The sequence below is a fragment of the Budorcas taxicolor genome, chromosome 6, assembly GCF_023091745.1.
Source record: "Budorcas taxicolor isolate Tak-1 chromosome 6, Takin1.1, whole genome shotgun sequence".
Classification (NCBI taxonomy): domain Eukaryota; kingdom Metazoa; phylum Chordata; class Mammalia; order Artiodactyla; family Bovidae; genus Budorcas; species Budorcas taxicolor.
In genome coordinates this window covers 92,957,783-92,973,706 of record NC_068915.1, presented here as the reverse complement: position 1 = coordinate 92,973,706, position 15,924 = coordinate 92,957,783, and the positions used below count along the sequence as shown (strand labels likewise).

Sequence of the window (15,924 nt, the reverse complement as noted above, 5' to 3'; positions counted from 1 at the left end):
AAAGAGGTCCCCTCATGAGGCGAAGTTGTTTCATTAAAGGTGGCCTTGTCGTGCCACCCTGAGCTCAACCCAGTCTTGATTCTCCTTCCCTTCAACTCTATTCTCTGGGGACGGCACTGCTGTAATAGATTCTCTTCCCGCTACACTTATTCTACCCTAAAGCCACTTCTAAATCTCTCTTTCAGAGGAAAGCTTCCACTTCACCACTGCAAAGCTCTCAAAACATCAGGCTATTTTATATCTACAGGGAGAGAGACTCCATAACCTGCCCTATGGGATGCAAGCCAGAGGCTAAAGAGAGGATTACCAACGTTCAACAGGAGAAGCAGTGCTCTGGAAACTGCTTTCTAAAAGAAGCCAAGGGAGCAAAACAGAAAAGGCTCCAAGATTCAGGAACAATGCTAGTGATGCAAGCGACAAGGGGAGATTCAGACCCAACACAGACAAGCATTTAACCCACTCAAGGAAATGAATAACATTAAGAAGGATTTGGCAAGCATCTAAAAAGGTGAAGAAAGAGAGGAAAGAAGAGAAAGACAAGAAACATGATCATTTTAAATTGATTAAGACTGAAAGTAGAGGATTTTATCTCAACTTTAAAAAAGCCGTTCTATTTCTATTTGGAGAAGTAGACCACTAGGGATTTGTTTTTCTCCTTCAAACTACAGTTCCTGAAATCTAGCCTTCTTCTCAGTTACATTAAGTTGCAGAAATATAATTATAACACTTTCCGGGGGAGTAGATTCTGAAAGTTGCATATGGGGAAACAAGCATGCACGCTGTCTTACCCAGTTTAGAGCTTTCCGTGTGCTGTGTTAGAAGAGAGGGGTGAATTGCAAGGGAGGCGGGGAGAAGAAGGACTTTCAAAACTCTTCCTGAAAAAGTAGAAGGTCAAGCAGATTTCTAACTAACCCATCTGCAGATCTGCGGTCCTTGAGCCACCCGCCAAACAGGTCAGGTGGTCAAAGATTAACATGCCCATGGGACAAGGATATGGATAAGCTGGAGCAGGATTTACTCATTGCTTGAGTCCTGATGTTTATTGAGCACCTACTCTGGGAAAAGTTCAGTGCCAAGAGTCAGGTTAGGCTGGGGGTAAGGAAGATCACTGTGAAGGTAGACAAAATATTGTCAATGTTCTCAGAAATCTTAAATCAAGAAAAGAAGATCTCACAAGTGCAAGAACAGAAGACAAGCATGCAAATGACAAGTGTCATTAGAGAGGCTATGCAGAGAGTCATTGAGCTCCGCTGTCCCAAGTCCCTGATACCCCCTTACTTGAGATGTTTGCTGGTCCTCCAGATCCTGGACTTATTTTACATCCTAGGGCTCCCTCACTTGAAAAGTTCAGCTTGGGAGTTTTGACCTTGATCCATACACCTGTTCCAATCATTATGAACTTTCGTTAATTCCAACACCAGCCTGCCCTGCACACCTTCCATTTCACAGGAGGTCCTCTAGCGTGGTTTCCACCACCCTACATAACACTGAATTGCATGCATGCATGCTCAGCTGCTTCAGTCATGTTCAACTCTTTGTGACCCTATGGACTGTAGCCCACCAGGCTCCTCTGTCCTTGGAATTCTCCAGGCAAGAACACTGGTGTGGGTTTCCATGCCCTCCTCCGGAGATCTTTGCCACCCATGGATCGAACCCGCATCTCCTGCACTACAAGCAGATTCTTTACTGCTGAGCCCACCAGGGAAGCCCCAAATCAAGCAGCACCGGGTGACACATGGTATGAAGACACAGACCCTACCATTCGGATCACACACCATGCTATTATTCGGCAGCACTCTGTGCTGACGTGAAAGACTGGCTTCCTCGGGTGATGTGCAGCCAGTGGCTAAGTGAGGTGATCCTGTCCCAGGGGAATGTGCACTGTCCCCGCAGAGTTTTAGGTATGCACCCTGAATAGCAGCCAAGACTAGGTATATCAATTCTGGCTAACCTATGCTCTCTGCTGAAAGGGTAGAGACACTAACTTGGAGAAAGTTTTGTATGAGGTGGAAGATGAAGATTAAAGCAAAGAGTGTCTTTCTATCACACTCAGCTTCACCTGCTGCCTCAGGGAAGTATGCCAGCATGAATGGAGATGAACTGTAGCCACCATTTTCAAAATTTCTATTATAGTCCTTGCAATGGTCCTTTTAAACCAGTATTTAATATCTCTAAGCTAATCCTGCAGGATCTGGAATGAGAAAGTGTAATAAAAGAACTTGAGGGTTGATTCCTAGTATTGTGGTGCTTTGGGCTTCCCAGGTAGCCCCAGTGGTAAAGAACCCTCCTGCCAATGCAGGAAACTTAAGAGACTTGAGTTTGATCCCTGAGTCAGGAAGATCCCCTGGAGGAGGGCATTCTCCCCTGGAGAATCTTATGGACAGAGGAGCCTGGCAGGCTACAGTCCATACGGTTGCACAGAGTCAGACATGATTGAATCAACTTAGCATGCATGCACTGTGGTTCTAAATGAGGGAAGTAGGCATTTTCATTTTGCCCCTCTCCCCAGGGGAAAGACAGCCACACCTACAGACAGTTCTGGTTGTCAGGACTGCAGAGGCTACTAACAGGTGATGGATACAGAGAGGCTAGAGATGATGCTAACCATCCTATACTGAAGAGGATGGTCCTCATCACAAAGCTTATTGTGTGCATAGTGCTGAAGTTTACGAACTCCACACTGAATGAGGAGTCAGAAGACCAGGGCTCTAGGCCAAGTTACACCACCTATTGGTAATACATGGGGCCAGAATCTTCCATTCTTTGCAATCCAACTCTTCCGTCTTTAACACAGGAGTCATCTACTCAGGGTTGTTCATAAAATCAAGTGAAAAATTTATGTGGTACACAAAGGCAAGGTGGCCTTTTATTATTCAGCATTACAACTTATTCATCATCAACATTCTCAGACTACCCTTTAGACAGGCACAAATTCAATCAGCAAATATTTACCTGGGCCTCTGAAATAAATAGGACAGTTTTAATCTTATCCAAGAAACCTAAGTGCCCATGGAAAGTCAAATAAGCCTGAGGTCCTCCCTAGCCCAAACAAAGGAGAAAAGAATCCTCCCTTGTCAACACAAGTTTAGCATTCAGCTTTCCTTTGTCAATGATCTACAGACAAGGAATCAACCACAGGTTAGAAAATACTTACCCCATGAATTTTCTTTTCATGATGGCAAGATCCAGGCATCCTTGGCACACATTCAGGGCAGCACTGGTTAGCAGGTATTTGAAGCACTTCCCCCTGAACATTTAAAAGCAGCTCAGTGTAAAATAGCAGCAGTGAACACAGTCATATCGAATTCACTGAATCTCATGAGTTGCCACGGGTGACAACAATAAACAGGATAACCAGAATACACTAACAAAAAGGACTCTCTGTCATGATGAGCTTCTCTCAATGCTACTGAGCCCCGTTGTGAAAGTGGGTTCCTTGAAAATGGTCTACATCTTTTCACATGTAATGAAGGATTTTCTTCACTAGAAATATAGAAATGCTCCATGTGAGTGTCAGACCAGAAAAGCAGTTGGGGGTGATAGAAGAGCTGTATTTCCCTGTAACAGAGAAGACTTGGGCGGCGTTAGCCACAGAGCTGGCAGGTCTTCTAACATGTTATAGAGGTCTTATGGAGCCAGCAATGGGAGGGCTGTGGGGAGGAGGGGAAGACAGGTGGAGGGGGAGCTGGCGTTCTAATGTTGACTTTTACCTGGGGCAGAGTAGCAAAGCACAAGGGGCAGGTGATGGAAGGACAGAGCTGGGAGAGGAAACAGCATCTCTGTGGAGGTATCACATGTACTGCTGGTATCCGGCTAGAATTCCTGGGCTCCAATAAAGATCTACATTGTTTAGCAAGGCCTCTGCTATTGCAATTGTGTTTCTTATCAATACGTGATGCTTTCAAGAGAATAGACATCCATATGATACCCCAAGATTTACTGGGAAGTTGTCACATGTTAACTAACCATCTATTAGGCACTGTGAAGGATCTGTTTATCTAAGATGATTAAAACTGTGGCACGTATGTGGGTTTTTGGGGCTTAATGATCCTTCTAGACCCTCTGGGGACTTTCCTGGAGGTCCAGTGGTTAAGAGTTTGTGCTTCCAATGCAGAGGTCACGGGTTCAATTCATGGTCAGGGAACGAAGATCCCACATGCCACATGGCATGACCCCCCAAATAATAGCCTTCTAGGTCTCCGGATTTATCCTGCTCTTGCACTTAGCATTTCCTCAAGTCTAGAAATGTGGCAGAACAGGGAATTAGTGATTTTGATCAAAAATGGTGGTAAGAGATCCTGAATGAACCAGGAAATCATGACCTGTCCACAGAATAAAAGTCTACAAAGAATTCAGCTGATAGACTCTAAACATTACATATGTTTTAATATTTCTCTGCTACTTGGGGCTGTGGCCATTGAAAAGAATTGTACCTACAAGAGAATGTTAATTGTACATACAACAATTACAAATATAACTACATCTACAATACATGTATTCTCCACCCAATAAAGTGGGTGGAGAATAAAACTATGATTTCACAACTGTTAATCCACTAGACAGATAAATACACGAGTAACAGTGATCAACAATTTCTTATTTGCTTAATAAAGGATAAAACATATGGCATGGAATTTCATAAAATTGTATATACAGTGCAACATTAACGACTACTCACAAAAGTGCCCTCTGAACCCCAAGTAGAACCTATACTTATCTAACTTCCACTGAGACAGTAAATATAGAAAATATATTAACCTAAATTCCACTGAGCATATAGATTAAAAATGAGATAATCCAAGTGTTGCTTATATGCTAATATGGAAGCAGAGAGAAAGGCAGGCAAGATGGAAGACTTCCAGGGATATTTTATGCCCCAAGTTAGCTGTCTTTGATTTATATATCAGATTTGATTTATATGTTTATATATCTATCCTCAGATTTGCCCCTCAAAACTCATTTTATGAATATAATATTCTTTATTTGTGAGTAGATGTTCCCTATTTTGAGTGTTGACCTATTGACTTTCTGCGGGAACCCAAAAGAGATGATTTGGGGCTAAAGGAGGAGCAAAGAGTTTGCATGTAGGACTTGGAGAACAAAAGACTGGGAATTCTTGCTACCTTAGCCTGTAACCATGCATAGCTGCCCAAGTTGTGGGATGCATGGAACACATAAGCCTATTGCCCTGTAGGCTTTGCACTGGGAGCTTAGGAAGTGGTGGCTTGGGCACAAGATACCAATGAAGATTGCTTGCCTAGGATCTAGAGGAACCAACTAACAATAATGATGATCATGGGATAATCACAGCTAAAACAGAGTACTTAGAATAGCCAGGTACTCTTCTAAGCATGTGATACATATGTATATGTACATGTATATATGTAATTTATCACAACAACTTGATTAGGTAAATACTCTGCATTGAAGTTTGCAGCCAAAAATCTCTCCATGCATTAATAATACAGTACCCTTTTTCATGGCACTGTCCTCTCTGTATATACGTTTTTCAGAAATCCTGAAGGTTGGCTCCAGGCTAGACAGTCAATATTCTGAAAGCCTCTGTTCTCATTCCTTCAGTTTTTCTCATATCTGTCTGTCTCTCTCTGACCTTTTTCTTTGACTCTGTAGCTAGCTATTCTATATGGATACAGGATAAGAATACAGAATCTATTATATACAATGATATGAAAACTAGATGCTAGAGAGAGAGATACGAATATTAAACAGAAATGCAATTGACATTAGGTTATTTCCAGTTAATTCAGGAGCAAAACATAAACGGCAAAATAGATTTTTAAATTTTTTAAAAAATGATAGGAATCCAAGGTACTATTAATAACAATAATAATTTAGCTTAGAGTACAATGGCACCGAAGAATTGATGCTTTTGAACTATGATGTTGGAGAAGACTCTTGAGAGTCCCTTGGACAGCAAGGAGATCAAACCAGTCCATCCTAAAGGAAATCTGTCCCGAATATTCATTGGAAGGACAGATGCTGAAGATGAAACTCCAATACTCTGGTCACCTGATTTGAAGAACTGACTCCTTGGAAAAGACCCTGATACTAAGAAAGATTGAAGGCAGGCGAAGGGGATGACGGAGGATGAGATGGTTGGATGGCATCACCAACTCGATGGACATGAGTTTGAGTAGGCTCCAGGAGTTAGTGATGGACAGGGAAGCCCAGCATGCTGCAGTCCATGGGGTCGCAAAGAGTCGGACACGACTGAGCAACTGACCTGACTGACTGACAATGGTGATTCATTAGCTTGTGCCGTGAGCTCATGTAGGTCTACCCATCAGATGTGTAAAGCAACATACGCCCCTGAGAAACTCAAGGGAAAACACGATGGAGTAGAAATTACATTGACTCACGAGCCAGGAACGAAGGTTCTTGTCATGGGAGTGCCACTTACTAGTGCTGTATGTTTGAGCAAGTGACTAAAGAATGAAAAAATCTGTTTTTTGGTCTATAAAATGAGAAAGCCTAACAATCAGTTTTAAAGGGTTTTTCTAGTTCTATCATTCTGTTCCCCCCACTCTCCAAATCTTTAATTTCTCTCTCTCTTCAAGGTCATTCCCCTTTGCCTCCCAAGATGATCATAGTAATATCAAGTTCATAGAAAGATCAAAGCCAAAAAAAAATCCCTCTCCTTCCCTTGTTTCGTCATTTTACAAATATTGATTAAATATCTTCTGTGCGCCATGCACTGTGCTGTTTGATGGGCTACATAGACTGAAGAGAAGGGTTGCTGCTCTCAAGGAGCTAAGAGTCTAGAGGAAGAAGCAAACAAATACACAGACATTTGTAGTCTGGTCAAGGGCAGTAATAAGGGCAAGCACAAAGCACATGGCAACACCCAGGAGGCTTGATGACTGGGGATGGAGGATCAAAGAAACTTCACAGATGTAGTGGTGTGCACCTAATGTCCCATTTCTCTCTTCCATTCTCAGTGAAGCTCCCTGAAGGAGTAGCCTGTACTGGGCCATCCAAGGCCCACTATCCATCCACTCCTCAAGCCTCTGTAATACAGCAACCACACCCACCACTTCACTGACACCAACTTCAGAGGGACCACCAGTGGCCAACATGTTGCCAAACTCAATGAAACAGATTAAATTTTCTTACACTTTCTCTCTGTCATGGGATCAACACTGTCGATATAAACTCCTTCTGGAAACACTCTATTCTCCTAGCTATCACAACATTCTTCTCTCTTCTGACCATTTCTTACCCTTTACCTCTCTGACCATGTCTTCTTAATCTTCCTAAGTTTCTTCTCTTATGTTCATCTTCTCTTTAACGACTGTGCTACACAAATCCCATCTTTGATCTTCTATTCTTTTTTCACACAATCTCTTTGGATGAGATCACTCATCCTAAAAGTTTGCACTTCTGTGTTCCTCCTACTGATACCCACATTATATCTCCAACTCTGGGCTTCCCAGGTCGTGTTAGTGGTAAAGAATCCACCTGCCAATGCAGAAGACCCAGGAGATGTGAGTTTGGCCCCTGGGTCAGGAGGATCCCCTGGAGTAGGAGATGGCAACTTGCTCCAGTATTCTTGCCTGGAAAATTCCATGCATGGAGGGCTACAAACCGTGGGGCTGCAAAGAGTCAGACATGACTGAGCATAGCACATGCTTCTCCTCTGAGCTTTACAGTCATACATCCGGCTGCCTGTTGGACATATCTACCTTTCTCTTCCACGAACACTTCAAACTCAATGTGTCCAAACTGAAATTATCATTTTGTTCCCAGATGGGATTCTTTTCCTCATTCTCCTATATTCTCAATATCAGTTTGTGACTCTGCTAACCAATTAGTCATCAACTCATAAATATGAAAGTCATCTTTCCTTTTCCTTTCTCTCTCCCTCCTACTTCATTCAGTTTTGCTAATTTCTTCCTTAAATATTTATCAAATCTACCCTTTCCTCTTTTTATTATTTATTTGGCTGCACTGGGTCTTAATTGCAGCACACATGATCTTTAGTTGCTGCAGGTGGAATCCCTGACCAGGGATCAAACCCAGGCCCCCTGCACTGGGAGCATGAAGTCTTAGCCACTGGACAACTCTGCCCTTTCTTAATTCCTACACTACCAGTGCTCTGATTCAGGTATTCACCCTTTCATCTGGATTATTCTCACAACCTTTGAACTGATCTCCTTATCTCCAATATTATGCATTATCTTTGAAAAACCAGAAAGATTTTTCAAAAAGTAAAGTGGGCCATCCTACCCACATGCCTTAAAACCTTCATTTGTATTCCACCAACTTAAAAATAAAATTCCAAGCTCCACAGTACAGCATACAAAGCTCTCCATAACCTTGAACTTACCAACTCTCTAGCTTCATCTCTCATTCATTCATTCAGTCAAAAGATATTTATTGAGTGCCTACCATGTGTCAGGTGCAATTGTAGGTGCTGAGGATATACAGTGAATAAAAGAGGCAGTAAACAGGAACGTTCAGTAAAATCTAGGGTATGTCCAGACAGTAGTTAGTGCCAAGAAGAAAAATAAAGCATGGAAAAGAAATAGGAAATATGTGGTAGGGGTGAAGAACTGCAATTTCAAATAGAATGGCATTCAGGCAAGACTTAGAGAAGGTCAAGGATTAAAATAGATGAATAGATGATAGATAGATAGATGGGTATTTAGTCACTAAATTTTATTTGACTCTATTGTGACCCCATTGACTATAGCCCACCAGATTCCTCTGTCCATGGAATTCTCCAGGTAAGAATACTGTGTGTGTTGCCATTTCCTTCTCCAGGGGATCTTCCTGACCCAGGGATCGAACTCATGTCTCCCTCACTGTAGGTGGATTCTTTACCACTACAGAAAATATTCTTTGAGCCACCCGAGAAGACCCAGATAGAATTTCAGGGAGAAGAGCAGAGCACAAAGGCTTTAATGGCAGAAGTATGCCTGGCAGAAGCATTCCCTGGACAAATCCAGGGAATAGCAAGCAGGCTTGGTGTCTGAAGCAGAAAGAGCAGGGAGAGGAATCAATTGATCGGAGGACTGGCTTTGCTTGTGGTAAAGAAACGGACTGCCAATGCAGCTTCTCTGGGCTCAGTCTCTGGGTCAGGAAGATTCCCTGGAGAAGGAAATGATAACCCACTCCCGTATTCTTGCCTAAAACATCTCCTGGACAGAGGAGCCTGGAGGCTACAGTCCATGGGTCACAAAGAGTTGGACTTCACAACTAAACAACAACAGCAGCACTGTAAAGGACACTGTGAGGAGTTACTCAAAGTGAGAAGAGAAGCCACTGAAAGCTATTGGAGGGACTTCAGGAGAAAAGCAACATGATCTGACTTAAAATTTAATAGGATCCCCCCCCCGCAACTGCTATATCAAGATTACAGTGAAAAAGGCCAGTACAAAAACAGTGAAACAAGTGAAGAGGACACTGGAAGGATGCAGGCAAAAACTGACAATAAGTAAAACCAAAGTAAAAGCAGAGAAGTTGCATCTGAAATGTACTGTTTTATGAAGGAAAAGCTGGGAATCTGCTAGTATACTGGATATGGGATGTAAGAGAAAGTGGGGAGGATGATGCTACATTTTCTGACCTGAGCAATGGGAAGAAAGGAGTTGCCATTTGCAGAGACAGTTCACGAGATGAGCAAATTAGGAAGGGACAAAATCATGCTTGGTACAGAACAAGGGTCAGAAATATTTTCTGTAAAGGGCCAGACATATTTTAGCCTTTGGGGGTCACATATGGTCTATACCCCAACTGTAACTATCATTGTAGGAAAAAGCAGCTGGCTATAGGTAATACTTAAACAAATGAGTGTGCCTGTGTTTCAATAAAACTTTATTTATGGATACTGAAACTTGATTTCATATAAATTTCACATCACAAAATACTGTTCTGTTGGTTTGTTCCAACCATTTAAAAAGGTAAAAACCATTCTTTGCTCACAGGTCAAACCAAAAAATGCAGCAGGCCAGGTTTAGCCTGTTGACCCCTGGTAGAGAACACATCCAGGTTTCAGTAGCACCATCTATGTCTTCCAACATTCAATTCAAGGCTTCTTCCATGAAACTGTAATTATTCACATGAAGTGGAGGAGGACATGTCTTCATGGCCCTTATAAAACCAGCTCAAATTCTGACATGAGTTACTCAGTGAGCAAAATGGAGATCTTTTAGGAGTACTCAGTTCATAAAATAGAAAGCCCCAGAACAGACAACAAAATACTACCAAATTTGCCAACATTTAATGTATACTCAGCTTCCCAGAAATATAGCCAAGAAGAAATCTAGGAATACTATTAAAGGGATACAGAAACTTCACTCCGATGTTAGAAATAAACAGAACCTTCTTAGCATTAGATGGCATAATGACTCAAGAATAATTATTATGGAGTGGGGAGGGGAAACTCTAGAAAAATAAACTGTGCTTGTGAAACTGACAGAAAGCTTTTTAAAGAAAATAATTGGTCTTCTCCAGGGAGTTTCCAATGTTCAAATTTGAAGCATAAAGTTTTTTGTTGTTTGTAAGCAGATTTACTTTAAAAAGAAAAGAGTCAGTACCCGGGGAGAAAAAATTCCAACAGAATAGACGTATAGTGAAAAAGTAAAAATAAAACAGTTTAATAAAGGGGAAATGAGGAAATGTCCCACACGCATTTGGTTAAATACCAGGAGATTTCTTGATTAAAGTCTATCCTATGGAGAAGGAAATGGCAGTCCACTCCAGTACCATTGCCTGGAAAATCCCATGGACAGAGGAAGCTGGTAGGCTATAGTCCATGGGGTCCCAAAGAGTCGGACACGACTGAGCGACTTCACTTTCACTCTCATGATCCTACGTAGCCCAATGATACAGTCAGTAGCACAATAAACAATGTCTTTAGAAAGTCATCTTTGAGAAGTCAATCCTGACTTGCAAGGCATTCAGTGGCTTGTAAAATGGTGTGGCTAGTATCAGTAGCTATGGCAATTGTCAGATCCAGGGAAGATCTCTGGACAGCAGCTTCTTAACTGCATAATCATATTAAGCTGCCTAAAATCTCCAGGCTACACTTTCCATTTCTGTAAAGTGGGGATATAGATACCTACTCCACAGAACTTCAAATAGGATAACACTTTAAATGGGGTAACACTGTAAGACCTTTAAGTTTTAACCTTGAGTGCCTGATTCAGAGTAAACGTCCAACACACAGAAATTAAGACATTCTTAGAAATGATATGCTAAAACTGTCTCCTGTATTTCCTAAACTTTGCAATTAGAGGTTGCAATAGATGTCAAAACCAAATGACCAAAAAAATGCAAACACCCTACTCTTCCCCAGCTTTACATTTAGAAAACAATTAGGACACCATACCTTCTCAAAGGCACACTGAGGGTTTCTGCAAACAGCGGGTTTGCAGATAACGATATCACCATGGCAACGGCAGTTCTGGCATGAATCGGGCTTCCAAATGGTGGCATCCTGCGAAGAAGCATAAGCTCTGAGTTAAAAACTGATCAGTCAAGGTAGGAGCACACAGAAGTGGTGCCATCAACAGCCCCACAGCCTGAACATTTAAAAGGCAAAGGAAAGTCATAGGCACATGCAGAGCTTGCTGGGTACTGATTAAACCCCGAGAAGCTATAAAAGCAGCCTAATCCATTTCACCACAGTCAACCCACGTAGCCAAAGACAAGGGCATGCAGCAGAGAGCTGTCAATTCCCAGAGTAAAAACGATCAATTGGACTGAAATCTCAGGAGGACAAGCTGCTCCCTGACTTGAGGTTTCTCTGTGCTGCTAACTAGCAGAAACCATCAGAGTGTGTCCAGAGATGCTTGGAATAGCACTAACCAGCTTCTTAAGAGCAGCTTTTGCCATTGAGTACTTTGAGCACCTCACACTTCACTTCCCAGTTCTTCGGTACTAAATCTGCTCACACTCAGCTATTCCACGGCTCACCTTTACCTCTGATAGGATAACGTGTAGACCCATCACCTGGCCCTTGCCTCTCACCCTAGCCTCAGCAAATGTGACAGCTCTGAGACTTCTATCTGTCCACGCTAGATGCTCAAGCCATTGGACAGCCCCAGCCTCCTTTCTCCTGGCCTCACAGCTTATCTTCTTCCTGGTTCCCTCTTCTCCTTGACTCTCCCAAAGAGAGCTTGCAAACCAACACACTTCTTCAAGCCTCAACCTCAGAGTGAATCATTTCCTAACCCTTAAGCCTACACACTGCATCCTCCACTCGGGTGTGACTCTTCATGGCTTCTCTGGAACCCTACTGTCTCTTGTACATGTTGCTACACTTTTACTGCACTTACAAATTCCTGTTATCCTGCCCAGACCAGACTGTGAGTACCCCAAAGCAGGCAGTATCCTGGGCCCGGCACACTGGAGGTCTTTCTAAACTAAACGTTTACAGTGCACAAGTCACTTAGTGAAGGTTTTGTCCTCCTTTCTATACTTCCTCATCCTTTTGTCCTCGAATAACTGAAGCACTACTCAAATACATTGGAGAGAAGTAAGGGGAAATTCTAAACTCTTGATAGAGCCAGAAACTATCAGCACTAATCTGAACTGGGATGAGCTGGGAAAAGCACGGGTGTTAGTAAAAGATGCTATCACACAAAGACAGACACCAAAAGTGACGGTTAACTTCTGCGTCAACTTGGCTACACTATGGTACCTAGCTGTTTGGTCAAACACAAGCCTAGATGTTGCTGTGAAGGTATTTCATAGATGTGATTAACATTTATAATCAGTTAAGCAAAGGAGATTACCCTCAACAATGTGTATGAACCTCATCCAATCAACTGAAAGCCTTATGAGAAAAACAAGGTTTCCTGAAGAAGAAAGATTCAGCCTCAAGACTGTATCACAGAAATTCTGCCTGAGTTTCCAGCCTGTTGGCCTGCCCTACAGGCTTCAAACTTGCCAGTCCCCACAATCATATGAGCCAATTCCCTAAAATAAATGCCTCCCTCTACTTTTCCCTCTTTCTTTCTCTCCCTCTCCCCACCCCCATATATATACATATGGTTGGCCATAATATCTTATGGAAAAAACCCAAATGAACTTTTTGGCCAACCTAATATGTAAGCTTCCTATTTGTTCTGTTTCTCTGAAGGACCATGTCTGAGATATCAACACTGGTACAGACTTACATGGATTGTGCATAACACTCTCAAGGAAAAATGAACTCATCCTTTGTGTTCAGAAATGTTAAATGTATAAGCTTTTAGGGAATGTGCTTCAAACCCCAAGTGATGGAAGAAAGACAAAACCTATCTGAGGTGAGATGACATTCCCAGTGCCTAATTCATGAAAAACTTGAATTAAAGTAAATGCATACTGGAACCTGACTTGGAATACCTCTGGATTTCTTTCTCTTTATGTTAACAGCACGTTCTTCTGAAATGACAATTGTGTGCCAACCACAGTCTACTCTTAACCCAAAAAGCAATGACAAATAGGTGAGGGGGGAAAAAGAAATTCATTCTCAAGCACAATGTAATATATGTTCCCTGCTGATTTAAGAAAACAGTATCAGTTTCAGGATACAGATGAAATAAAAATGACAACTTCATGAAGTCAGCAGCTGCTGTTTATTGATCACGTATCCTGTGCTGACAGGAAGTGCTGGTAGGAGAAGGCACTTGCGGTGCTGGAGGAGGTGGGCCTCTGCCATCACCGGAGAGGGCTGAGCCCAGAGGAGAGGGAAGTCAGTGTGCATCAGCACTTCGTGAAACTCTTACAGGAACAACCACCCTGCGAAGCTGGCGCTGTAATTATCATGACTATTCCGACATGAGGAAACAAGACGTGAGAGATTGAGCAGTTTGCTCAAGTTCACAAAGCTGTCTGAGACCTAAGAACCCAGACCCTGAAATCAGGCTACTGGATTTGAATCCTGGTGTCACCAGTCATTAACAGTGAGTCCATTTTATCAAGGTTTCCATGTCCCAAGTTCCTCACCTGTAAAGCAGATAAAGAACTAAACTCATAGGGTTCGTGAAAAGATCAGATGAGACGATGTGCTTAGAGAAATTTGAACAGTGCCTGGAACTTATCAAAGGCCCATTATGTATTTGTAATGTAATTTATTGTTATTCCAAATTCTTCCTACGATGTCATAGGCATTTAGCAAGTATTTTTCTAAACATTTCCTTTTCTTGGAGTGAAAATATTCCCCTAAGGACCTTGTCTTTCCCATCTTCCCACTACAACCTACACAGGCAAAACAGAGAGAAGCTGTGATTTAATTAGCACCCAAGCACTGACAGGGCTTCCCTTGTGGTTCAGCTGGTAAAGAATCTGCCCCTGGGTTCGATCCCTGGGGTGGGAAGGTCCCCTGGAGAAGGGAATGGCTACCCACTCCAGTATTCTGGCCTAGAGAATTCCAGGTACTGTATAGTCCAAGGAATCGCAAAGAGTCGGACACAACTGAGCAGCTTTCACTTTCACCGGAAAGACCCAGGAATGCTGCATTAGAAGAAATGAATGAATCCATAGATTGCATTTTCAAGACCACTCAGGTCATTGGAAAAGCATTTGTAACCATGAACCCATCTTCCTTTTCACTCAGACCTCAGATGACCACACCAGTTCCAGGTACTCGCTTCAACCCAGGGTGGTTCTAAAACTCCCTCCATTCTTACACCGGGCGGTAAGTTCTTCCCCACACCTCAACTATTTCCTCAGTGACCCTAGACTCCAAAATAGTCCATTATACCTTTTAACAGCTTTCAATCACTGGACGCCACTCACTCAACTCTGAACAAACTGTCCTAAAAACATGGAATATTTTTTCATTTTCACTTGTAGAAACATGATTTTTCAATATGTTAATTAAAAACTAAATTTCTGGGCCCGGGGAGCATTCCTGAATTTGTTCACATATCTGTATTCCCTCCAGTATGCCACTTCCAGGAAGGAGAGCTAGCTTTATTCCTCTGTGTATAGGCGCTCCACTGAGCACAATTATTGAGAGTCGGCTGACTTCATTAGTGAACAACCTGAACACTTACTTATCCTGAAGAAAATTTCTTTCCCCATGACTTGAGATATCCCAGTTAGGATGAGAGGTCTTGAGAAAACAATATTTCAGTGACATTCACTACAAAAGCCCCATAACGTTGAAGCTTATTAGTTCCCTGGAACCAAACTACAAAGATTTCCCTGGTGGCTCAGATGGTAAAGAATCTGCCTGCAACGCAGGAGACCTGGGTTCGATCTCTGGGTTGGGAAGATGCCCCAGCAAAGGGAATAGCGATCCACTCCAGTACTCTTGCCTGGAGAATTCCTTGGACAGAGGAGCCTGGTGGGCTACGGTCTATGGGGTAGCAAAAAGTTGGACAGGACTGAGCAACTTTCACTTTCAAACTACAAAGAAAAATTTTCTTCATCTAGGCATTTTCAAAAAACTTCCTTATATAAATGTCCTCATTGAGTCTATAATTTATGGTTAATTTTAAACAAAATGAGCCCTTTACCAAGGCCTAGATTGATGGCCATATATTTTTCAGGTCTAAAACTTTAGGAATCAATTTCTATGGTACCATAAAGTTGCTTTATGAAGGAAGGGATACTAGAGTTCCTCGATTGCTAAAATTGGATAAAGCCATAAAGTCCAAAGAAATAACACTGTAAAGTAAATTCTACAGATTTTCCATGTTACCATTGCAATTCTGTTGCTTTATAATCCTCTCTTCCAATCTAACACACTCTGCAGAAGAAATAGTCTTAAAATAGTTTTTCACTAGAATGTAGATTAAAGGATTAGATTACAATAAACCTAAAAAGCAACCTAAATGGCTTTTAATATTTCTAGTAATGAGTGAATAAAGTGTTCTTGCAGATAATACAGTGCCTCCATCCCTAGACATGTTGAAGTAATAGCAAGGTGCTTCAAAAAACAACAAAAACTATTTCACTCGGTTAAGC

General features: G+C 42.1%; 1 protein-coding gene across 1 annotated transcript in view; it reads right to left on the bottom strand.

Moving 5' to 3' along the window:
- Window positions 1–15,924, bottom strand: part of FRAS1 (Fraser extracellular matrix complex subunit 1) — a 508,994-nt gene that overhangs the window by 306,980 nt on the left and 186,090 nt on the right. Inside the window, exons 3-4 of the mRNA XM_052641724.1 lie at window positions 11,354–11,461; window positions 3,155–3,247 (exon numbers count right to left, since the gene is read on the bottom strand). Of these exons, the coding sequence (XP_052497684.1) occupies window positions 3,155–3,247; window positions 11,354–11,461 (201 nt within the window). The remainder of the gene's footprint in view (window positions 1–3,154; window positions 3,248–11,353; window positions 11,462–15,924) is intronic.